This window comes from Ornithorhynchus anatinus, chromosome X2, assembly GCF_004115215.2.
Source record: "Ornithorhynchus anatinus isolate Pmale09 chromosome X2, mOrnAna1.pri.v4, whole genome shotgun sequence".
NCBI classification, from domain to species: Eukaryota; Metazoa; Chordata; class Mammalia; order Monotremata; family Ornithorhynchidae; genus Ornithorhynchus; species Ornithorhynchus anatinus.
Window position 1 is genome coordinate 29,471,107 of NC_041750.1, and position 25,417 is coordinate 29,496,523.

The following is a 25,417-nucleotide window of genomic DNA, read 5'->3' on the forward strand; positions in this document are numbered from 1 at the left end:
CAAAAAACCCCAAACACACACACACACACACACACACAGAATCACTCAGGGAGGCACATGCACTGGCACAAAGTAGACACTTAATAAATGCCATCAGTATTAGTATTACAGAGACACACACACGGACACACTAAAGGCCAGAAGAAATGCTATTACTGGATGAGACCAATGGCCCACTCTGCCAGGAAGACGAGGATGCCTGGAGGAATTATACGTCGGATTCCCTCCTGGATGCCCCACTCGTGTGGTTAGAAATGGACCATCTGACACCCCAAACTCTCCTCCCTCTCCATCCCTGACATCCCTTGTAATAACTCAAAATGGACCATTCATTTCATCTTTCCAAACCCCTTTCCAACCTTCTCGTTCAAATTACTGCCGAATTCTTCCATTTCGTCCTACACATCTCTCGGGTGCACCCAAATAACTACCAGAGTACAAGTTCCGGTCAAATCACAGTTAGCTTATGTTATCAGCCTCCTCGCTCGTCTCCCTGCTCCAGCCCTTCCCCTCACAAAACTATACTGCACGCTGCTGCACAAATCACCTTCTTAAAGTATCACTAAACACTTCATGTCTCAAATACCAACAACGGCTTTCCATTTCCTTCTACATAAAGCAAAATCTGCTCAAAATGGCTTCAAAACTCTCCACCAACTCCACTCTCTTCCCTGGCTACTCTCTGGTTGGCACTCTTCATTCCCCACAAGCTAACGTAACTGGACTTTCTCGCACCGTCTCCCTCTGACACTTGATCACACTGTTCTCCCAGTGTGAAACTCCCACCCCAACCAGATCCAGTAAAGCACAGCTTTCCCCATGTTCAAAGCCCTCCTGAAATCCCACCTCCTCCAACAAGCCCTCTCTGCCTAATCCCCAACACTCAAACTGGATCGGATCAACTCACCAGCCAGACAGCTCTTGTGTATTTATTTATATCTATTCTTCACCTGCATATTCAATTATTTATTCCTTGTAAAGGTCTTCGGCAATTTTTTGTTTGTTTGTCTCTCTCAACAGATTGCAAGGTTTTTGTGGTCGGGGAATATGTCACTCTTTCTGTTGCACTTTCCCCAGTGCTTAGTTCAGTGCATCGCACTCAGTTACTATTACTACCACTTTGGAACCTGCTGACATTTTGTACCTGAATAACTTCCTTTAGTAACCGATTCCTTTGGGTGCTCACCACATGCTGTGTGAAGAAGTGTTTTCAAGGAAACAGAAATATATATGAACCCATGCCCGAGGGCAGGCAAATCCCTAAACACACCCACAGACATATCTACCCATAAACACAGGACGGTCAAACAAATGGACGGACACAATCGCAAGCGCACACGCAGGCGCGCACCCACAGAGAAGGGATGCACCTAGGGAACGTCACACATAAAGACGTCGACAGAGTAACACCGGAAATTAAAAGGCCTAGGAAGGAGTGGGGAGATCCAAAGAGAGTGGGAAGGAGTGAAAAGTGGAAAAACATGAGAAAAGAGGAGGAAAGGGAGGAGAGGAAGAAAAAGAAGAAGGAGGAGGTGAAAAATGGAGAGGGGGAGGAGAAGAGGAATAGACAAGAGAAAGAGAAGACCGGGAAGGAAAATGAAAAGCCTAAAGAGACAAAAGAAAGCACAAAAATCACATTATGCTTCACTGGTCTCAACTAGTTGTCGATAAAAAAATAGGAACAACTCTATGGCAACGTCGACATTTCTAAACTCAAAGGCAAAATATATAATTAAATCAAAAGCATTAAGATAGCACACATATGAAATATTTATCTCATTTCATATATATAATGAGGAAGTATTTTTATATTAGTTTAATCTGTTTGTCAACCCTGAAAGATGTGGTAGCTTATATATTGTTACAGGCTTAATTCATTCTGCAGGTTAAAACAAACTTTTTATATCCATAACTCTTTAACCATAACAACCAGCTGAAGCAAACATTGATTTTATTTGGATACATCTGCAGATATGATGTCCGTAATTAATTGTTCAGCTAAAAATGTAGTTCCATGGTGATTTTAATGATTTAGGTATTTGCAGCCTTAGTTCTCTGAGCACACTAAAAATAGTGATTTTAATTTATTCCTGCTGCCTACAATTACCCACAACCATGTATTTTTAAATATTTCCAGCCTATAAAAATTACTAATTTTTGCCACTTGTGTTTATCTGCATTTAGACTTTGATTTGGATAAATTAAGCTCTCAAGTGTTCCTTGCTTTATGAAACTCTGCATGTTGTACACTTCAACACAAATAAATGACTTCTACCATTAGAGGTTTAAATAATGTAATGTATTTCGTGCTCAGCCTGAAGCTGGATTCCAATGAAGCTGCTAATGCACGTAATGATTAAGTGTAACTCAAATACTAACTGTGTTGTTGAAAACATGACAGGCAATAATTTGGTCTATTATATTCTGCCATTTAATTGCCTAGTACAGACATTCTCTGACACGTTATGAAGCAATGATTTACAATTATTCAAGCTGCAAAGGTCAGAAAGTGACATTATAATCATCTACACAGAGATCCCTTCTAAGGCACAAAAACTAGGTATTGCCACACAAAAATAGTTTTGCCACAGTTGTAACTTTCTATTTAGGGTTCCTTAAGGCCCTGCTGAATAAAAGGCTAGCGGATGAGAGCACTGGGGCCCTCGGCCCGCCCTCTCGGCTTCCACAGGTAACCTGTTCCAAGCGCTCAGTACAGTGCTCTGCATATAGTAAGCGCTCAATAAATACGATTGAATGAATGTTTGGAAATCAACCTCCCTTGCATAGGGCTGAAGGGGTGTGGGGGAGGAGGCAACACACAGAGCCCGAGGACCACGGGAAGCAAGCAGAGCGCCTGGAAATACTCCCCATCAGGCTTCTTCTCGGGAGGTAAGTGAATAAATGTGACAAAATTATTATTATTATTATTGTTGTTGTAGCATTTGTTAAGTGCTTACCATGTGTCACAAACACTGTACTAAGTGCTTAGAACAGCGTGGCACAGTGGAAAGAGCATGGGCTTTGGAGTCAGGGCTCATGAGTTCAAATCCCAGCTCTGCCACTTGTCAGCTGTGTGACTGTAGGCAAGTCACTTAACTTCTCTGTGCCTCAGTTCCCTCATCTGTAAAATGGGGATTAAGACTGTGAGCCCCACGTGGGACTACCTGATTCCCCTGTGTTTACCCCAGCGCTTAGAACAGTGCTCTGCACATAGTAAGCGCTTAACAAATACCAACATTTATTTTTATTTTTTTAGAAGAGTTACAGAGTTGCACTTGGATCTGTATGTAACCTTTGGACGCTTGATATTCATCCCACCCCCAACTCCACAGCCCTTATCTTTAAATTATATATTATAAATTACTTATTTAGTCATATTAATGTCTGTCTCCCCCTCCGGATCGTAAGCTCGTGATGGGCAGGGAATGTGTCTGCTAATTCTGTTGCATTGTACTCTCCCAAGTGTTTAGGACAGGGCTGTGCACATAGTAAGCACTCACTCAGTCTCACTGATTGACCACTGACTGATTCACAGACCTGTTCCATAAGCACTAGGGTAGATCCAGTATAGGCTGATGGGATACGAGGGGCTCACTATCTAAGTAGGAAGGAGAACAGATATTTAATCCCCATTTCACAGATGAGGAAACTGAGGCACAGAGAGGTTAAGTGACTTGTCCCAGGTCACACACAGTAGGCAAGTGGAGGAGCTGGGATTACAACCCACGTCCTCCGACTCCTTGGCTCAATCTCCTTCCACTAGGCCACGCTGCTTCTCAAGGAGAACAGCGAATCTGAATCGGTTAAAAGGAAGTCAGCTTTTCTGTGCTCACCGATCACCGGGAGAGGTACCAGTTTTCTGCACACGTCTTTGACTCGACGAATCGGAGCGTATCTAATGCTCTCCATTCTGGCCACAGCTCGCCCGCAGCCTCCAACCTGCCCTTCTGCTAGATGAGATGGGATAAGCTTCATTCTAATGGCTTGCTGGCAGAGCTGCTCTCCATCTGACAGAGCTTGAATTCCACCATTTCCTAGGGAATGGCACATAACTCACTGGAGTCCAGAAGCTTCAGGCAGGGGAAGACCCCTGGCATGTTATCGTAAGACCAAGACAAGCCCGGGGATGAAGCTGGCCGGATAAGGAGAGAGCAGGTTAGCCAGAGGTGGAGAGCGGTCTGGTTGTCCAGAAATGGCAGAAGGGAGCAAGGCAGCATGAGGAGAAAGGGTGAAGGTGTGGGAGTGAAAGCAGGAGTAGAAGAAACAAGGGAAACGTGAGCCAAGAGCAAGAGGGCTTGGGTTGGTGAACAGAAGAAATAAATACGTGTTACGTGCAACACACACACACACAGAAAAAAATGAGAGGGAAAAAGAAGGGAAGAGGAGAAAGTTTAGCAACACTTCGGGTTTCAAATCAATCAAACCCATAGTTGGCTGTTTAAACAAATGGGCCTGAGGGTTTTACCAAAACACACATCTGAGAGGAGGGTCTACTTCACACCTGCCTTCTGCAAAGTGGGGTAGGGGGGAGAAAAAGGAAATGGAACAATCACTCTCGGTGTGAAAACCCTTTATGTATTCAGAGAATCTCTCTGAAATCCTAAGCCCTCAAAGGAAGGAACTAGATGTCATTTAGAAGCCCAATTTTCGAATAAACTTTGCTGAAAATCTTACGTGTGCTATGGTACCTGGATCATGAACTTGATAAGTCATTTCCTTGCATGAAGCTGGGCAAATGCAACTGAAATCCTAAACTTGAAGTTCTGGTTAACCATTAAACACTGAAAATTAGAAATCTGATGCACGGTTTGGTTCCCTTCATTTAAATTCCCCAGGGAGTTGGAGGGGAACACGAACAAAGGGCAAACGAGCATCAACACTGTATAATGCCAATAGAAAAATGAGCAGCGGGCACCAAGCATAAAAGGCAACCATCAGCTTCAAGGTTTGTGTAAATATTCACGAGTGGTTGAAAAACTGAACTAGAGTGTAATAACGCACCCCAAAATACACAGCCATCTCCTATCTGATCTAGCTGAATTATGAGATGTGGAATACACGGAATAACTTCCGATTGTCTGAAATGTTGCAATAGGTCAGTTTAGGAGCAAGGTATGTGGAGAGTTTCAGGCCCTGCTTCGAAGTGAAACATATTTCAAAATAATCACCGATCACAATTCAGTGACTCTCATATTTCTCTGTTAAAAGGCACTTGCCCCAATTATTTTTGCTCTCCAACTAATCCAGCTGTAGGTGAAGAATCTCTTTTCCCCACAACCGAACTACTCTAGTGGACACACATTGGATTCTAAAAGTCAGAGGACAGAATGTTAACTCCTGCTGAAACGAAAACAGAGTGCAGGACCTTCTGTTTGTGACAAAATTACAGAGTTAATGTTCCTGAAAGATCACTTCACCTTTTAGAGCGTGATTTTTAAAAAGGTAAAATTTATAGCAATTAAAGCTAATGAAGAAATGCAGCATGAGCTGCTTATGTGCAGGAACTAATAGGTCCACTGAGCATTTCTGAGATTATTTAGCCATCAATGATAATGAATTGACATTGTCAGCAGTGTTAATGTACCAATGCTCCAAAGTGCCACAAATCCAATAGTCAATCCTAGTCTTTTTTTCATATTGCTGCTTTATTTTTTTAACTTACCCACCGCCCTATTCTTTTAATTAAAATAGCAGAAATACAGCACAGCCCTCGATCCTTTCCTTTTCTTATTCCATGCTAAAGGGTGCCATATGAATTACATTTTTCCACTGGTCAACTGTATGGGTCAATTCTTATTTGGCACACTGTAATTCTTCAGGACAGCTAATACCAGTGCAAAAAGGTCACCAGTATCACCATCCCTGTTAATACAGGGCTTTGTCGGGTTTTGTGTGTGTGTGTGTGTGTGTGTGTTTGAGAATCATTAAAAGTAAGGATGGCACATTGAAGAAAAAGCTATCAAGAACATTTCAACTTCTGACCAACTAAACTGCCAGGGACCTAAATGTTAGAGCCCCGAGTTTTTCTCAAATCCATTTCCGAACAAAGAAGCATAACTGTCAGAGAGTCATTGCTCTATCGAGGGAATGAAGCACAACTAATATTCCTGACTTTTCTCCTGGTGGAATTGTTTTCAAGCGTACGTGGACTGCAGCTTCCAAAACAAAGTGACCGGGAGATGGAACACAGTAAGTTAAACCAGAAAATAAGTTTGGCTCTTCACCTGCACAAACTGTCCTGAGCAGTGTTCTGCTGAGATTAGTACTTTGATAACCCTGTCCTAAACTGGGATGGGCCTGGGCTTCCATCAGTCAAATGCAGAAAAAATCGTATTCATTAAGTGTTTACTCTATGCAGAGCTCTGAACCAGGCAATAGGGAAGAATATACAGGTGAGAATTAGGCACAGTCCCTGTCCCGTGGGGAGAAGGCTGAAGGAAATCTCACAATCTAAGGCTGCACTGCTGTCTTTACCTTTTGGGGAAAGATCCCCACCAGCTCTCTTCTCTAAGTCAGAACTGCCCTCAGGAATCACCTTCTGAAGCGCTTTGGCCCAGCATGCAGCTGAGCCTCAGTTCCCAGACCGATTTCCACTCATGCTAAGACTGTCTGCTGCCGGCCCTCCTCCTCAGGCCCACAGGTCTCTCAGCACAATGAAGAAATTTGTTCTAGGCAGAGAGAGAGTAAAAGAGTTATATGGCACTTCAACCTTGCGGCTCAAACCAAGAGCATCAAAACCCATTGTCCCACCAATTTCTGGGGGGCTTTAGGACAAAGTTCACCTTCATTGCTTTAGGGGCACATCATGTGATCATCACGTCTCCCAAATGAAGGGACCCTTTGACATGGAATAAACCCACTCACAAAATGCCTCTGTTTGCCACGGTGAAAGCCATTCAACGGCATCTTTGGCTGGAATTGGACTGGTGCTTCGAAATGCAAAAACGTCCGTTTTCCTGCAGGGGATCTCTACCGAGTGCTGTACTAAGCGATCGCTCGGCGCCCTAACGAGTAAAAAGCCCAACACCGTGCGATATGCCTCACGGGGGCCCTGCACCATCTAGCTGGACCGGAAATTTTCCGCACGGCTTCCCTTCACACCTCTACGGCGGGTCTGAGCATTGTGCCTCTCTACGATGCATATTAGTTCATTTCTCAAGCGGAACAACGTTCAGATATATTTTAATCAGAATAAGGTATTAAAACCTAACTCGGAGTGTCCTACGGTGTACCATATATGTCGTGACATTTTAAAACCTTTTAAACATTTCTGCTAAATTAATTAGTTTTGCATTAAGGCGTCTCAATGCCTCCCATTAATTGTAACACTTCGAAGGACAATTAAACACGGCGAATGACTCTTCAGAGGAAATAAGCGTTAAGGAAGAAAGGAAAACAAAAAGTTGTAAAGGAAGAACACACACAAACATGTACTACACGGTTTCAAAAAAGCCTCTCCTACATGTAATCAAAATCCCCAACTGAAACCAAAGATCTGTCAATGGTACTAAAATTAAAACAGTACTGTATAGCAAAAGAAAACACACACTCTAAAGGCTATATTATATATATTTTTATGTCTTTAAATGGAATTTACCGTTCTCCCTGGCAATGTGAATGAACATCCTATAATTTAGTCAATTTACAGATTACAGGTTCAAATTGACCTTGTAGCCCATAAAATTGCTCATCTTCAGTTCAGGATTAGAAGTGGGAGAAGACTGTCATAACTGTATTTAAGGAATTTACCATAACAATGGAAAGGAGGAGGCTGTGCATGCCTAATTTTAGCCACTCTTGCTCACATCCCCGTTTTGAATTCTGAGACAAGGCACATCCCTGCCCGCTACTCCTGCTGGCCACGGTGACAACGGCGTCAATCTACTCACCCACAGACGTGACACTTGTATTCCCTCATCCCAAGGTGCCTCTTGACATGGTTTCTGGCATCGCCAAGCTGCGCTGTTGCAAAGTGGCATATCTTGCACTTGAACGGCTTTGATCCTAAGTAAAATTTGGCATAACATATGAGGTGAATTAGAATAATACATCACCCATGATTAAAGAAACAATACTACATCACCCGCAGTCTAAAGTATCAAAATTCCTCTGGACTAAAAAAAATCGTACCTTCAAAAAACCTTCTGCACATTTAACCTGTTGAAGAACTTCCCGTAACCCAAAGACGACCCATTAAAGTGTGCACATATAGCCCAAGGGGCTCACACAGGGTACATACCACAGTTATGAGTTTGCGGAAGTTCAAGCTCCAGAAAATGCTAATAGTTCTTAGCTTTCAATAATCACTTCTGTAAGGCTTGAAATTAAAAGGGGTGGTCTCCTGAGGGGCAGTGGGGTGGAGGGACAGGAGGAGGAGGAGGAGGAAGGAAGGGGTACAGGGGAGAGCGATAGAATTAACATTCGCAGATGGAAGTCCCACCAAATGTTTTCTCTCAGATTAAACGTTCACTCGTGCCTAGAAAAGATCATCAGCGTGCCTAAAGTAAAACGTCCAGTGAGAGACAGGCCTTCAACACTGTACTTATTCATTTCCAAATAAATGGGTATGTCTAGCTGCTGCTAGCTGCTAATTTTTTTGTATTCCTCTGGCTTTGAATGTGTTTCCCATTATCACTGGCATTTCAGATTTTTCCTGTCACCTACCCAGAATATGATTCATTACCTTGCTTTTGTAATGGCATGCAATGGATGAATATACAGTGGATAAAGTATTAGGCCTTTATGACTGCTTTATGGCCAAGAATTTATGATGATTCTGCAAACCAGAAGTATTGACATTTTGGCTATTATTTATTTCAAGAACAAATTTTAATAAAAAATGCCTTGGGCAGACCAAAGGATTGAAAAATAATTTCATAAGAAAGAAGGATTAATCTCTCCTTTTCATACACGGGAAAATCAAATACGCTTTAATGCCTAAGAATGATTCCTGGCTTGAAATAAATTATTTCAAAAGGAAAAGGTTAAGTTTGGCAGATGCCACTTCCCAGATCCCTACGTAGTAACATGATTTTAAGGCACATTTGGTGTACCACTTCCCCTTCGCCTAACTACTAAACCCTTAAATCAATAAATCAAAACCCTAGAATCCCAGCTAAAAATAAGTACAATATGTTCTCGGATTCTTCCTATTATGTTTAGTGTATGTTTTGTGAAGTACTTCTTCCAGTAGAGTTAGGCATAATATGAAATATGTGATCTTTAATATACATAAAAGGGCTCTGATAAGAAAAATGTTACAGTATATCATACTTGATCAATGAACCTTTATGCTGTGCCCTTGAAAACAGAATATCCTCCAAGAATACTTGGTTGAAATTGAAGATCTCAGTAAAAAATTTTAGAGTCTTAAATTTCAATTTAATTCCCAAAAGCTGACGAAAAATGAAGCATTTAATTTTAATCTTCGAACAGAAATAAAAAAGTCAACAGTACCAGGCACGGGCAGACAAGGTTGAATATTTCACAGTTCAATGACAATGAAACTGGTTCTCTTAGTACTTCCCCTGCTACAGTTAGAAGTCGATGTAAAATATATTTAGCACCTGAGTGGTTATATCTAGTCAGCTTTATATGTTTAAATGTCAAAAGCAGGTGGAGACTGCAGCTTCCAGAAATCACATCCTGTCAATCACATTGTGAAATCATAGTTGATTTAAATGATCCTGATAAAAAGCTAAATCCACCATTAATTTGGTGATGCTCCAAATCAACCCAGCAATCTGAGAAAGGGAGAGTAAAAATCAAGTCCATTTGAGAAGGGGTAAAATTTACCAGTGCAGGGGAAAAAAAAAAGAAAAAACTGCCGCTGATGCTCTATCTTCTAAACTGAAAGAGTAATCGCGTAATTAAAAATGCTTAAAAGCCTCAGACGGAAAGATCAACTCCGCCAGAATTTGTACTGCAGTTTTGCTGAATGGATTTTAAATATCGAGTTGATTCAAAACTTGAGTTCTCTTTGGTTTGGGAATGACAAGGATTAAATTGTAAGCGGGACCTTCCTTGCTTTCCCACGGTGCCTCCAACGACTCCACTGTTGCTGCTGGCCAACACGGGTTCTGTGGGGAGGGCTGCAGCCCGGCAGCGTTGGCGTGGTGGTTCCTGGAGTTAGCAGACAAGACGTGGGGACACTTCAAACTGGGGGCGGGGTTCACCCACAAAGAAATGAGACCTGACCTTTTGCTCTACTTCTCGGGTTTGAAGGAACTGGCTAACAAAATCTCCATTTCTGCACCATGAAAATTCCAATTCTGGCAGGCTACAACTAATTTTGATTGTCTCTGCAGAAAAAAAAAAAATCAAAGGTGCTTCTTTGGTTCTATTTTGGGGCACCAAACTTGTCCGAAACTTGCCATACCTACATTAATACAGACCTTCGCAAATACTTTGGATTTACAAATTGGACAACTGGGAAAAAAAAAAATCTATTTTCAGCCTATGCCAAGTGAAGCAAAGTTTTCCCTACTTTACCTCTCTCAATCACATTTTGCATTTCCTGAACATTCAAATCTACTTTGATGTTCTTGCTTTCTCTGGGATATAATGTTGCCTCTGTGAGTCATTTTATCTGGTCCGCCGCTTCCAAATTTAGAAGAGATCATGGGCATATCCCAGAATCTTTTACCCTAGGGATCCCAAGGCTGACACTTCAGCCGGCCACAATGGCAAGGCCTCTGAAGCATGCATTCGCGGCAGCACTGCTGCATGCATTTGGAGTCCTCAAAGAATACAGGCCCAGAAGCATCACGACCTGGGATGAAAGGCAGGTTCGATATTCACGCTCACGCCACAGACGGTCCGAAAAATAACCCAGGGCTTTTAGGGATAGGGAGCCTGGGCCTCGATCCTTGGCCAAGCTAAAGCAACAGCACCTAGGCGTGAAAGCTCCTTGAGGGCAGAGACCCTATCCTGGGCTTCTGCTGGATTCAAGGATTCAATAGTATTTATTGAGCGCTTACTATGTGCAGAGCACTGTACTAAAGCGCTTGGAATGAACAAGTCGGCAACAGATAGAGACAGTCCCTGTCGTTTGACGGGCTTACGGTCTAATCGGGGGAGACGGACAGACAAGAACAATGGCAATAAATAGAGTCATTTATTGCTCTCTCCAAGCCCTTAGCCCAGCGCACGGTACTCGGTAAGGGCTCGACAACCACCATTCCGACTCAAAGCAGATCAGCCCGCCAAGAGATCGAGAAGCTTTGCTTCCTGTCTTGAGGAGAAACGCCATTCCTCGAGGGGTCAAAGTCACTTCCCGAAGCCCGTGGTCTCCCAATGAGGCCTCCCATGAGGCCATGAAAATTGAACCTCCTCCCTCAGAGAGCCAATCTCCACTTCTAAATGTCAGCCTGAGAATCGGACGCGTAGAACCGCGTTTAATGGCACGATGAGAAGAGAATTATTCCACCGGACAACCGCAAAGGCCCCCTTCTCCAGGTGCCGAAAGCCTCGCTTGGTTCCTGGGGGCATTTCTTGTCTGCTTCCTCATTTTCACCTGTCAGCCCACCGCAGTGGGCTTGCTTGCTCTCTCCTGTCTAGAATGACCTCTCCTATCACTTCCTCAGTAAAATGTTCTTTGAATGATTTTAAAGTATTTGGAGAAGACCTCGTTTGTTTCCTTCTCCGATTCAGTGACTTTGTAGGCATTGTTTTGTTGTTGTTTTTTTTTAAAAAAAAAAGCCTGGGTCTTTCACATTTCGCTCCGAAGAACGTACGAATCAGATGACTGTGCGAGACCAAAAGTGACCAGCAACTCGCCCTACGCCAGCCATTTGCCTTACGCTAATGCAAATGTGAGCAAAACGGATCGTGCCTTCTGGACCTGCCAGTCAATACGTTGCAAAATTCCGGCTCCCTCCCCTGTCCACCATCTCCTCCGCCCCGGCCCTGCCCTTCTTGATGCCCAAAACCCATTTGTTCCCCTCGGCGCTGCTCTTGCTGTGCTAACGATGGGACAAAGAGGTTACCAAAAACATTCCGTAAATCACAAAATATGAAAACAGGGATTGGAACTGCAAGTCCTCTTCCAGTTAACCATTAATAACAGCCTCGGCATCACCATTCCGCAGGCGGAAGCCAAGTATCAGGAAAGCAATTCATTTTAAGGTGCTCCGAGAAAGGAGAGCCGATTAAAACCTGGCCAGCGACTCTCCTCAAAAATGACTTGCAAAATGAAACGGTGACCTGGCAGTTTGTTCCCAGAGCTCCGGCCCCGGGTGAGGGAGGGGCCTCTTTCAGGGCACGGTAAAATCACACCAGGTGATCGGACTTCCACAGAGCGTTAGGAAGTGTGCTAACTTTTACTAAATGTTGCAATCAATGATGTAACTTATGGAAGTAGGGTGGCTTTGTCATATATTGATAGTTACCTCACTTTCACATCCACATTAACTTGATTTTAAATGCAATTAATACATATAGTCAAGGAAGACTAATGGACTACATTCTGCACTTAACCTGGTGGACATTTTCAAATGGCACAAGTGACCAGTGCAAACCTATTTTGCATTGTAAACGACTAAATAAATCTTAATGGATTAAGAATGATCAGCTATCAACACACAAGGGAAATTAAGTGCTGAAATGCCTACATTGATTATTTTAAATTATTAGCCTTACTCTGTTCTTGAATTTGTATGCTTTTAGTGAGCTTTAACACATTTACAAGACTTATTGACTATAATTACAAGAGAATTCAAGTAATGGACACATCAATTATAAGCAGCGCGTCTGGGCCGGACAGTTGCATAAAGAATTCTAAAGAGAGCTCCATTAGCATCTTCCCCTCCGCTTTATTCTATTTTATCTGCCTGACGAGGGCAGAACGAGGGCTTGTGCGGTTGTTCTGTCCATGTGAACACGACTGTTCCCCCAAGGGCGGAACGGCAGTTTCCACAAGTGACGTGTGTGCTGACCTGTTCTGCGCAGAGAGGGTAGTACTCCTGGGGAGGGAAGGGCTCTCTTCAGCAATGGACTAAGCCAGCGTGCTCTTCCCGGATGCAGTTGCACCACGACACCTGAAGCTTGTTCGAGCCGTGGGCGGGGCCCACGTCCCCCTGGGTCGGCTGGAGTCACGTGCCCGGTGTCTGAGATGAAAACGTGGCCCTGTCTTTGATCACGCAAAGAATTCCTACTAATAAGGGGGTTTTTTTGGATTTTGTCTTTTTCCAGGGAACCATGCCCTCGGTTTCGAACACTGCCTGAATTCCAACTATACCTCCCATAATAAGCCATTATTTTAAAGTACAGTAAAATAAACCTTACACTTTTAATGAAAATATGTTCATTGAAATGTGAATTTATTATTCAAATCCACTCATAAATTCAAGCAAGGAGACACCCCTTGTCTAAGCAGAGCTCAGTGATTTAGAAAAGCTGTCTATTTAAAATAAAGAATGTATGGCAGGTTTATAGAAACAGAGCAGCAAATTTTTACATAAATTTAGAACTGTGGCTTATGCATTTGCCACAAAAATGTTTTTAAATTTTCCACTTTCAGTTAAACACAAAAGTCCTTTTTCCCAGTGTGACAGAGCACGGGGACTTCCTCCAACCAAACCCAACAGTTTGAGTTTGCTGTCACCAACACGAACCAATTTTGACTCCCGGAAGCCAAATGTTACAAAGCTTGAGAAGAATTTAAATAGATTCCTGATGGGAGAGATCTGTGTTGGGTTCTCGGGGGTGGGCGGGGGACAGTTGAGGCTGTTGGATGGTCTCTGCTGGGGACCTTCGGGGAAGCTGAGCGGGAACCAAAAGAAGTAGTGATTTTGAGGAAAACGGTAAGAAATCTCATGAGGTCCCCGCCTCTGGAACAACTAGGTTTTGTCTTACTTGAGGAAAAAGGACAAATCATTCACTTTCATCTGACTCTCTGTGTTGGAGAGCTGCCACCACCATACCTACGTGAGTGCGAATGGGCCGGAGAACCATCATACCTGTGTGAGTGCGAATGTGGGCCAGGAAGGCCATGGAATTGCTGCTCCGGCACATCTTCCCGCAGTACTTGCACACGTTCCCCTTATTCTCCTCTCGCTCACGGTTGATCTGTTGCGTGTCCTCCACGATGTACTTATTGACCTCCCGCAGCAGTTCCTCGTGCTGTTCTTTAATGTGGAGAAACAGACTCTGCTCCGAGTCGAAGGGCTCTGTGCACTTGACGCACTTGAAGGTGGCGCCGCCCTCCGGAAGCTCTTCCACGCTGGCCTGCTCATTCCTCAGGTGGCCCGCGCTGGCCAAATGCTGGTGGAGGTTGCTCTCCGTGTAAAACGATTTTCCACAGAGCAAGCAGTGGAAATGCTTCTCCTTGGACGGGTGCTTCATAGCTATGTGAACGTTGAGTCCGCTCAGGCCATCTGCTAAAAATCCACAGTCGTCACAAGGGATTCGAATCGATTCCCCAATGAAATGCCCTTCGGATTTCTTCTTTTTCCCAGACGGGGCAGGGTCCTTCAAAGACGCCTCATTAGTCCGTGATCCGGTCGACGTCAGACTTCCTTCGGCGGGATCCAGGGGCTCCTCGGGATGACTCTTGACCCTTACTATGGAAGAGTCGAACTGGCCCAAGCTGTACAGGGTCCTTCCTCTGTCGTCGATGCTGATAACCGTTTCAAAAACTTCACTGCCCTCCTGCACACCCTCAGCTGCCCCCCAGATGTTGCTGCTCACGGTGTCCTCCGCGTCGTGCCGGGAGTCCAGAAGGGCAGGCTCGTTCTCCGGGTCCGGGCCCGCGAGCGAGCGCTGGCTGCCCTCTGAACGCGAATTCCCCGGCCCTGGTTCGTGGGGAAAACCGGGCTCGCCTGAATCGTGGTCTTCCTGCCGTTGCGGGGAATCCCACTTGGCGGGGGCTGAATCCTCAGGCTTCTCGGCGTCGGAGGGGAGAGGGCTCCCCCGAGACCTCGCCCAAAAGGAACACTCTTCTCTAGGGTTCGATTGCCCCTCGGTCTCCACCGCCGCGGGAGCACGGGTGACTGTAGAGGTGGGTGCCTCCAAATCCTCCTCTGGGGCAGGACAGCCCCGCAAGTTCGGCCCGTCTTGAGGATCCGGCCCCTGGTCACCCGGTTCTGCCCGGTCCGTGTGGGCGGAAACGTTTTTCAGTGGTTTGGACTCTTGCTCGTGCGACACCTCTTTGGGAGAGGCCGGGGGGTCGCTGGGAATTCCTGGGGAATCCGCTTCCTCCCTGGAGTCGGGGCACAGGTGACACTGCCTTTTCATCTTGTGCTTCTCTGTGGCCGCGTGCCTGGTCATCTCGCGGCGAGTCACTGCGTAGTAGTCGCAGGCCATGCAGTAATATTCAAACTCTTTGGTGTGTCTCCGCTTGACGTGCAGCTCCAGAGAGGCAGAGGAGTGAGCGACAAATTCACAATGCAGGCACTTGTTATCGCTCAGACAGGCCACGCTGCTGTGCAAGCCGAGCTCCGCGCCCTGGGCGGCGCCCTCTGCTTCTGCGGGGACCGGCTCCTTGTCGGCAACAAGGGGTTCGAAACACTCCTGGCCCGAGGAACAGAGTACAGTGCCGGCTTCCGCCTCTGCCGAACCGCCAGGGTCTACCGGGGGCTTTTCTGCAGCGGAGAGACCGGAGTCGGCTGACTTACTAGCAGCGCTCCCGGCAGGGTCGTTCGAGAGGGCCCCCGGGCTAGGGGGATTCGTCCTCCCGGCTTCAAGATTCCCATCTGCGGGGCCAACCACGATGCCCGGGTTTTGTTTCCCGCTGGTTTCCGTGGCCACACGCCCTCTGTGCTTCTTAGTGGTGCAGTGGCGCTCCATGTCACCCTTGGTGACCGTGTAGTAATTGCACACGCTACACAAATAGCTGTACTGGTGACTGTGCTTGCGTCGGATGTGGACGGTCAGATTGGTGATGCTGGAGGCCAGGAGGCCACAGTGGGGGCAGCTCCTAGAAATGTTCCCTCTGGGTCTCCCTCTCTTCGGGGCATTAGTCGAGGTGAACTCGTTGTCCTGGCTGACGGAGCCGGTCTGGAGTGGGTCCTCCCGCCTGGGTGTCCTCTCGGCCAGACTGACAGGCTCCCGGAATGCATCCCCAGCTCCGCCTCCTCTCGCCGCGCAATCCCCGGGCCCGTCGGGCTCCCCTGCTTTCTTAGAGTCGCTGGCCCCGATCCACACCCTTTCGATGCACTCTTCGAAACGCAAACCGACGTTGTTCTTCCTAGCGTTTTCGAGGTGCTTGCTTCTTTTGATGTGCTTCTCCATCCCTTCTTTGCTCAAAGAATACAGATTACAAGCTTTGCAAAGAAAGTGGTGGTCCTGAGCATGACGCAGCTTCCTGTGCCTCATCAGGACTGTGGAGGATCTGGTTTTATAAAAACACTTTTTACATTGAAACTGTGGCTTATTCAGAGAGGAATGTTTTGTGTCTTCGCCGTGGTTCACCCTCATGAGTTCGGGGGAGTCTTTCTCCACCAACGCTGCCATCTCTTCGACGGGGCTCTGTGGGACAGTACTTGGTTCTAGCGTGGTTGGAGTTACGGTTGGAGGAGCCAAATCTCGGTCCGCTGGCTGAGAGGCAACTGGCCGCGCTGCTGACGAAGTCACATGTGGCTCGGTCTTTTCGTGATCCACTAGGTCTTCCTTAGACAGAAAGGCCAGTTGGCAGGGTCCACAGGCAAAGGTTAAAGCGTGGCCCTCCTTCAGGTGCTTTCGGAGGCTCGTCTCACCCGAGGCCACAAATGAACAGTGCTGGCAATGGAAGCTGCAGCCTTCTGCTCCATGCTGGATATGCTTTTCCAAGCCCACCCTGGACACACAGCAGGAGTCGCCCATCTGACTGGGAGACTGCATCTCTCCTGGGTGGCATCCATCTTCCTGCAGTTCCCCGCCTTCTGTCCTGTTTTCAATGGCAGAGTCACAGGTGCTGCCCATCCAGAGCCCTTGGGTGTCAGACCCGTGTATCAGTGGCAGAGAGTCCCCTTGGGTGGAGCCCAGTGGATTGGTGTTTGCCTGTCCCCGCCCAAGTTCTCGGGCTTCCAAGGTGGTCGTCGCGCACTGAACGGTGAGATCGTTGTTTATCTCAAATCCCTTAGTAGACATTAGACTTCTAGTCACCGGTTTCTTTTGCGTTCTAAAGTTGTGTCTCGCAAACATCCGGGCTGTTTCGTTTCTGCCCCTTTTACTAATAATGCCAAAAATATTCAATCTTCTCTTCACGTGGGATCTTAAAGCCAGAGTCCTTCTTTGTCGAAACCCAGCAGGCAGCAGGGGAATAGTTCGCTCAGTGCCTGACCTCCCCAGCCTCCGGCTTGTGTGGGCATTCCCCTCTGCCCGCAGGCCCCGGGAGGGATGTTCCGATGGGTCTGGGTGACATCCGGGAGGTCCCGGGTCATCACTTCTGTTACCCGGGCCCTCGCCATCCCTCTTGCCGTGGAGAGAAAGTGCTTTTTCCACTTTGGCCTTCTCCGCTTTTCCTGAGGTCGGGCTTCTCGACAGCCTCGTTTCAACAAAAGGTCGGCTGCCCTCCCCTTGTTCGGAATGGCTCTCCTTCAGGGCGCTCGGTGTTCCGCCGCCCCTTCTTAACGCTTCCGCGTCGGCACTCCTCACCCTTGGCTTGATGACACCGGATTCAGCTCCCCCGGGCAGCTCCGGGCCTGCTGCCTGGGGCTTTTTAGGGAAGGGTCTTTTGGCCAATATGTGTACAAATCCCCCACGGGCGGCGAGATTTTGGCGCCGGAGGTGAGTCTTGCCGAGGCAATGAGCTTGCAAGAGCTTTTCGTCACCACACCGGAAGCCACAGAGATGGCAAAAGAGGGTCTTCCGGGGTCCGTGGGTAGGTCCGACAGCGGCACACAAGGACGTGCTGCTCTCTGCCTTGTGGCTCTGCTGGGGGCCCGCGTTTTCTTTGGCTAGATGTGCATGGCTCTGAGCGTGTTTCTCCAAATCAGCACAAGAAGGAAAGGACTGGTCACATACTCTGCATTTAAAAACGTGGTCCAGGCCCCCAACGGTACAGCTGACGCTGAGCTCTTCTTCCAGGTGGAAGGAGGTGGCACTTTCAGGAACCTGGCAAGCCACGTCCTGCGACTGCTCCTTCTCTCTTGGACTCTGTGGGGCTGCATTACCCAGAGTGACCGGGTCCCCATGAGAGGCCGGAGAATCCGGCAAACCCGTGTCCCCATCCGACCGGCCCCTCCCTGCAGCTTCTGCTGCTGTTCCTCCCGACGGGCTACCCGGGGTGGCACCGGTGGTCTGAGTCTGGCTGAACTGAAGGGCATCGCCTTCCCTTGCTTCGGCCTGGACTGCAACGTCCAGCTTCACGCGTTTGGGCGAGCACACGTTGTCAGGAATCTCCCAGGCAGCATCAGTCATATCTAGAGTTCCGGAGAGTCTTCTTTTGCTGGGGCCATTCTCCTCCTGTTCACGCCCTTCCCTAGATGAGGCCCCCGGATCCAGGCCGCTTACGGAAGCAACGCCGGCATTTGGGGATGGAATACCGGCCGAGGCTTTCCTTACTTCATCTGGCAAGCTTTCACCTTCGTCCCTCTCTGCTTTCTCCTCAGTGTCCATCCCGGCAGGACGGCCCAGCACAATGCGCTCCCAGTGTCATAGGCGGGCCGTTGGGCTATGGCAACACCTGCAAAACAAAAACACACATTATTGGCCTTTCGAACCCAGAGAGAAGAATCATTTCTCACGTCTCTAGACAGGCAGTGGCTGATAGGAAGATCGGTGGCAACAGAAACTCGCCGTGACGAGTACACCCAGCGTTTCCTGGAAAACTCCACGGACAGAGGGGCGCTTCAGAGGGCCCCATCCCGTGCACGAAAAAAGCTTGCTTGGACGGTGTGTTGAAAAGACTCACCGTGGGGTCCGTAAAGGAAAAAGAAGTTTTGAGAAGGAAGAAACCCCCATTTTGGCAGGAAGCAATTCCGTGCCCGTTAGCCCTCCAAGCCAATCCCAACAGCTTTCCAGCTTCCAGGTCCTTGAGGGCAGTGATCAAATCTACTTCCTCTACTGTACTCCCACGACTGCTTACTGCAGTACTCGATACAGAGCAAATTCACGATAAATACTACTGATTGACTCATTCATTCATTCATTTCTCTTTGATAAAAACTTGGGATTCTTGCCCAAGCACCTCTTAGAATCTAATTTAAGAAGTCACCCATTTTCCTCTCAGATGCCAATTTCCTCTTCTTACAGAGTAACAAAGCCTCATAATTTCCAACTGCCAATCACATTAGCCTCCCCATCTTATGTCACTGGGCTGCTGTATCAGGTTCTAACTACAGAACTAAAGAAAACAGGAAAGATGGAAACAAATGGAAAAAAACTTCAGAAAAAAAGTGTGTGAAAGAAAATACAAGAAATTAAGAGGAAACTCATCTCAACTATGTCGTTTTCCACTTAATCGAGCCTGTTCTGGAAATTTCCATTTCTACATCTGGGCAAGTTTGGAATTCTCCAATGAAACCATCTCTGTGTAACCAAGTGTGACTTGGTTAACGGAGTGTTGCCCCAGAGCTAATGGCAAAAGGAAGATATTTTCACTTTTCCATGAAAGCGAAGGGCCAGAGGAAAGCTGTGGCTCCCTTTGCTAGCACCCACACCCGCAGCTAGGCCCCACAGGTCACAGCCCAGCTCTCTCTCTATCTCCCTCCCTGAGTTCTATCTCCCGTGTGGGGGATGATTATTTTGGAGAGCTGTAATGACCAGACCAGAGAGGGAGTGGAACCAAGAGCTCAAACTCTAAATAGTTTCCTGAAAAGAAACCGTTGAGCTCTGCCCCCCAGCAAGGACCTTCACACGTGGGCCTGTCAAACTCACGTTGCCTGTGGGATGAATGTAACACAGGAACTAGGGGGCTGCCTCGTGTTTGGAGTCACCTTGAATCTATATGGTGCATTCAGTGTTTCCTAAGTGCTTTCCCATCATTTAAATCCTATTCATCTTCAGAACATTCCTGTGAGGCACTGGAAGGCAGACATGATTATTCCTAGAGAAGCAGTGTGGCCTAGTGGAAAGAGCAGGGACCTAGTAGTAAGAAGACCTGGTCTCTAATTCCGCCTCTGCCACTCGTCTGCTGTGTGACCTTAGGCAACTCATTTCATCTCTCTGTGCCTCAGTTCCCTTATATGCAAAATGGAGGTTCAATACCCATTCTCCCTCCTACTTAGACTGTGATCCCCATGTGGGACTTGATCACCTTGTATCTATCTAACCCAGCACTTAGAACAGTGCTTGACACACTGTAAACACTAAACAAAAACACAATTACCCCCCATTTTACAGGGGAGGGACCTAAAGCCCAAGGAAGCTAAGTTTCTGGCCCAAGGTCACACAGAGGATCAGTGGCAACTCTGGGCTTAGAACCCCAGTCTCTTCATTAATTCATTCGATCGTATCTATTGAGCGCTTACTGTGTGCAGAGCACCGTACCAAGCGCTTGGAAAGTACGATTCGGCAACTGATAGAGACAATCCCTACCCAACAATAGGCTCACAGTCTAGAAGGGGGAGACGGACAACAAAACAAGTAGACAGGCGTCAATACCCTCTCTTGTCCCACACAGGGCTCACAGTCTTCATCCCCATTTTACAGATGAGGGACCTGAGGCACAGAGAAGTGAAGTGACTTGCCCAAGGTCACAAAGCTGACAAGCGGCAGGGCCGGCATTAGAACTCAAGACCTCTGACTCGCAAGTCCGGGCTCTTTCCACTGAGCCACGCTGCTTTTCGAATTCATTTCATTTCTGCCTCTGTGACCTCTAGATAATTCAAACTTCCGATGAAAATGTATCTATCAAAACTTGGCCAGAAAACAGGATTCCTCAAATAGAGCTCTTTGGAAGCTCCCAAAAGTTCCCAGCCAAGACACAAAGTAAATCCAAAGAACAATGGCAAGGCAGAGGAGCGGCCTTCTGCTGACATCTGGTGGCCATTTTCTACACGAAGCACCCAACACCAGGGTTTCTGGAAATTGGGAATTTGAGGAAAACCGCTATCAGGCAGCACCTGAAATGAAACACTAACCAAACGCTGACCTCAGTCCATTCCCGAAATCAAAAGAAAATCTACATTACGATGGGCAAAGCACAGAAATTTTTAAAGAAATCCAGGTAAAACTCGGTGATTATGAACTGGCACGAGAACCCAGAAATGCAACCTGTGCCCGGGCTGGGGAATCCCGGATAACGTCCCTTCCGTGGTCCAGTAAGAGACTAGGCAGAAGGTGAGAATCCCAGGGCTTGTCCCAGGTGGGGTGATGTACCAGCTACCATCTACCTGAACCACAGGACCCCAGTTTTTCCACGAAAAACTCTGAAGACACCATCGATGGATTAAATGATTGATCGAAAGGGCACCTCGGCCTACAGCTCGCCCGAGCATTCACCGCAGTTTCAAGTTTGAAGCCTCCACAGCCTCTCCCTCCCGCAAAGGAAAACGGATGGTTTTGAATGCTTATCTTGAATTGAGAGTTAAAATGTACACGTCCCTCTTCCCACTTGAAAATAAAATCAATCCTCATCATCCCCACCTCCTTTCTGATACTACCAGAGGAGCAGCGTGGCTCAGTGGAAGAAGCCCGGGCTTGGGAGTCAGAGGTCATGGGTTCGAATCCCAGATCTGCCGCTTGTCAGCTGTGTGACTGTGGGCAAGTCACTTCACTTCTCTGTGCCTCAGTTACCTCATCTGTAAAATGGGGATTAAGACAGTGACCCCCACGTGGGACAACCTGATGACCTTGTATCTATCCCAGCGCTTAGAACAGTGCTCTGCACATAGTAAGCGCTTAACAAATACCAACATTGTTATTATTATTATTACCTCATACCCTTTGTGAAAAAAGATCCAGATGGAGATGCAAGACTTTGGCTTTTGGAAATACTTCAATGTTTATATTAGTGCCTGGACTTTCTGGAAGCATAGCTGAGCCCGGTCCTCTCCCCATCTCACTCCTACCCATTTCCTTCCACCTCAGGCTCTCCGTCAGCTCTCTCCTCTAGCCTCACTCCTCTCTCACGGCAACTCAGCCTGCCCACTTTGCTCTAACTCCAACCTACTCACTGGGCCTCAAGCTTGTCTCTCCCGCCGTCGGCCCCTTGCCCATGCCCTACCTCCTGCCTGGAAATCTCTCCCCCTTCATATCTGACAGACCACCACTCTCCCCATCCTCAAGTCCCTAATAAAATTATATCTCTTCCAGGAAGAATAATAATAATAATGGCATTTGTTAAGCACTTACTATTTGTCTAACCTAGAAGCCTTCCCTGTCTAATCAATCCCTCATCTTCCCCCGCTTTTTTGCCTTCCTACTGTGCAATCACCAATGCACTTGAGTCCATATCTGAGCACTTGATCAATTAATGGTATTCACAGAGAAGCAGCGTGGCTCGGTGGAAAGAGCCCAGGCTTGGGAGTCAGAGGTCATGGGTTCAAATCCCAGCTCTGCCACTTGCCAGCTGTGTGACTTTGGGCAAGTCATTTAACTTCTCTGTGCCTCAGTTACCTCATCTGTAAAATGGGGATTGACTGTGAGCCCCACGTGGGACAACCTGATCACCTTGTATCCCCCAGCACTTAGAACAGTGCTCTGCACATAGTAAGTGCTTAATAAATACCAAGATTATTATTATCGAGGGTTTATTAAAGGTACTCACCCCATAACCCCCAGAACACATTCGTTTTTTTAACAGTGCCTGTAATTTACTTCTATATCTGCCTCCCCCGCTAGACTGAAAGCTCCTTGAGGGTAGGGATTGTGTCTATTTACTGTACTCTCCCAAGCAGTTGGTATGGTGCTCTGCACACAGAAAGTGCTCGATAAATACCACTGACTGATTGATCGATTGACTGAAAGAAAACCGCATACCCTCAGCTTCAAGGTTCTCCATGAGTTTTCTCTATCTTACCTGTTCTTTTCTCCCACTACTTCCCAGCTCCTTCCAAGTTCACCTTCTAGTTACCTCACACTCAACTTGCCCCTGTTCATTTTGTTCCCCAAAGTGGGATTCCCTCAGCACTTCTCCAAAGCCACCACAATTCAGCTCGCCCCACCTACAAAGCTCTCCTAGAATGCCACTTCCTCCAGGAAGCCTTCCCCAATTCACAACACACCAGTTGTGTCAACCCATCACCCACTCTCAACGCTTTTTTTTAATGGTATTTGTTTAGCACTTACTGTGTGTCAAGCGCTGTCTGAAGCTCTGGGGTGGATACAAGTTAATTAGGTTGGACATAATGCCCGTCTAGCACTGGGCTACCAGTTTAAATACAGCATTTCTGTATATAGGTACGTATTTGAATTTATTCCTATATTTACTATATTCATGAATACCCTTTATCTATTCAATTGTTTTATCCTGACATGTCTAAATTACTTCCTGCTAGATCATTAAATTTCCCCCGCTCTCATTATTTGAATATATTTTTTGTCCACTCTATCTCCTCCCCATTCGACTGGAAACTCCTGGAGGGCAGGGGATGTGTGTCTTGCTTTTGATGATCTCTTTTAAATGCTTAGTGAAGATGTTGGTAGAATGTGTCTACCAAATCTTTTATACTGTACTCTCCTGAGTGCTTAGTACAGTGCTCCGCACATAGTAAGCTCGCAATCAATACGACTGACTGACTGGTTGACTTTAGCACCCAGTAGAGTCTTAGTAATTCTGTGGATTTTCTAACCAGAGCTCGCCAGAGGGGTCTTGTCTTTCCTCCTGTCTCTACTCCAACACCGGCCCCGTGAACATCTAGCTGAACACCAGACTAAACACAAGGTTTGCTTTCCCCTCCAAGTCGGAAATACAATCGTGTTTACTTGCTTCTTTACACTGCATTTGCAGGCAACATTATAAAATATGTTAATGTGAAGAAAAACATTTAGGAACAGCATCTGAAATGAACACTGTCCTTTTACAACTGGGAAAATGAGATTACTTTGGAGACTGTAAACAGCATTTGCAAAATGAACAGAACGAACAATTCAAACATGAAAGAGCCAAGCAAAATACAATCATTTTAGGGAATCCAAACCAACTCCAATCAGTGAACTAACAAGTGTGGTAAGGTTTTTGTTTTTTGCTTTTTTTAATTAAATTTTCCCCTTTGGAAAAACCGTATATTGAAGCAATAAATTCAAAATTTGGTAATAATAGCTTAAAAAAAATCAAGAAATCTGGTGGGATTACAGTAGCTTCCTCTAATGGCTGCAGGTCACAGCAGGGAAGCAAGGGGTGGAGATGGGGGACATCCGTCAGAAGCAGCTTTGCCTACTGGATAGAGCACAGGCCTGGGAGTCAGAAGGACCTGGGTTCTATTCTCAGCTTCGCCGCTTGTCCGCTGTGTGACCTTGGGCAAGTCACTTAATGTCTCTCTGCTTGTTACCTCATCTGTAAAATGGGGATTAATTCTCTGAGCCCCATGTGGGGCAGGGGCTGTGATTAAACTGATTAATGTGCATCATCTACCCCAGAGGTTAGTACAGTGCCTGGCACATAATAAGTGCTTAAATACCATTAAAAAATAAAAGACAGGGGAGTGTACACCTAGGGGAGGAGGGGGGTGGGAGAGAGCCAGAGATAGAGGGGGCAGAGATAAGTGGGGCTAAGGCCAATCCCTCCTTTGCTTTTCTTCCAGCAGCTGCTTCAGGCAGAAGGTGCAGAGGTCGATTTCTAGGATTTTGTAGAAGGGTAGGTAGTGGGAGGCAATTCTCCGAGCCATAAACCCCAGAGGGCAGCCCTTGATTGGGAGGTAGACTATAGTATTTACTAAGCAGTTATTAGACCCCAAGTATTTTGCTAAGCACCATCCCCGTAGTTCACACCTAAAAACAAGAGGGAGAAGGTAACTTATCCCCATTTTACAGATCGGAGACTGATTAAAGGTCTTGCCTTATGTCACACAACAGGCCGATGGCAGAGGACTTCTCCAGTTTCCGTATCCCATGCACTTTCCACCAGACAGCACTGCCTCCCTAGCAGCACTTTTTGAGTGGCTCAAATGCCAATTTCTAATCAGATAATCAACCCATCCTATGAACGATTTTGACAAACCTCATCTAGAGAAGATTCCTTTTGGATCACAAAGAATCTGAAACAAAAACTAAATGCGATGAAGAACTTCTAAATTCTTTCCTGAAACCAAACACGTTACTGGTAACTCGGCCTATTACTTTTTGAAAATTATGAACTAAAAATACCTTACAAAGAAAAGGGAAAGAGGAAAATCTGATAAGGTAGAAAATGCACAAATTTAGTGCCATTAAAGGTAGACACAAGAGATCTCACGTATCTTACGCCATTTGTAAAAAGGTTGTTTTATTATCAATGTAACTAATCACAATGAAGCCATCTCTCACCACCAAAGACATTATAATGAATTTTCTTTACAGCTACAGAGAAACGGGATTTGCTGTTCCATATCAAACTAGTGCAGCCGGTATAAATTCT

General features: G+C 46.4%; 1 protein-coding gene across 2 annotated transcripts in view; it reads right to left on the minus strand.

Annotated features, from left to right (window-relative positions):
- The window catches only part of ZNF407 (zinc finger protein 407), a 276,349-nt gene that overhangs the window by 237,080 nt on the left and 13,852 nt on the right, over nucleotides 1-25,417 (minus strand). For both annotated transcript variants that reach the window (XM_029052837.2, XM_029052839.2), the window contains exons 2-3: nucleotides 13,959-18,604; nucleotides 7,890-8,004 (exon numbers count right to left, since the gene is read on the minus strand). In XM_029052837.2, the coding sequence (XP_028908670.1) occupies nucleotides 7,890-8,004; nucleotides 13,959-18,537 (4,694 nt within the window). In that variant the 5' untranslated portion in view covers nucleotides 18,538-18,604. The remainder of the gene's footprint in view (nucleotides 1-7,889; nucleotides 8,005-13,958; nucleotides 18,605-25,417) is intronic.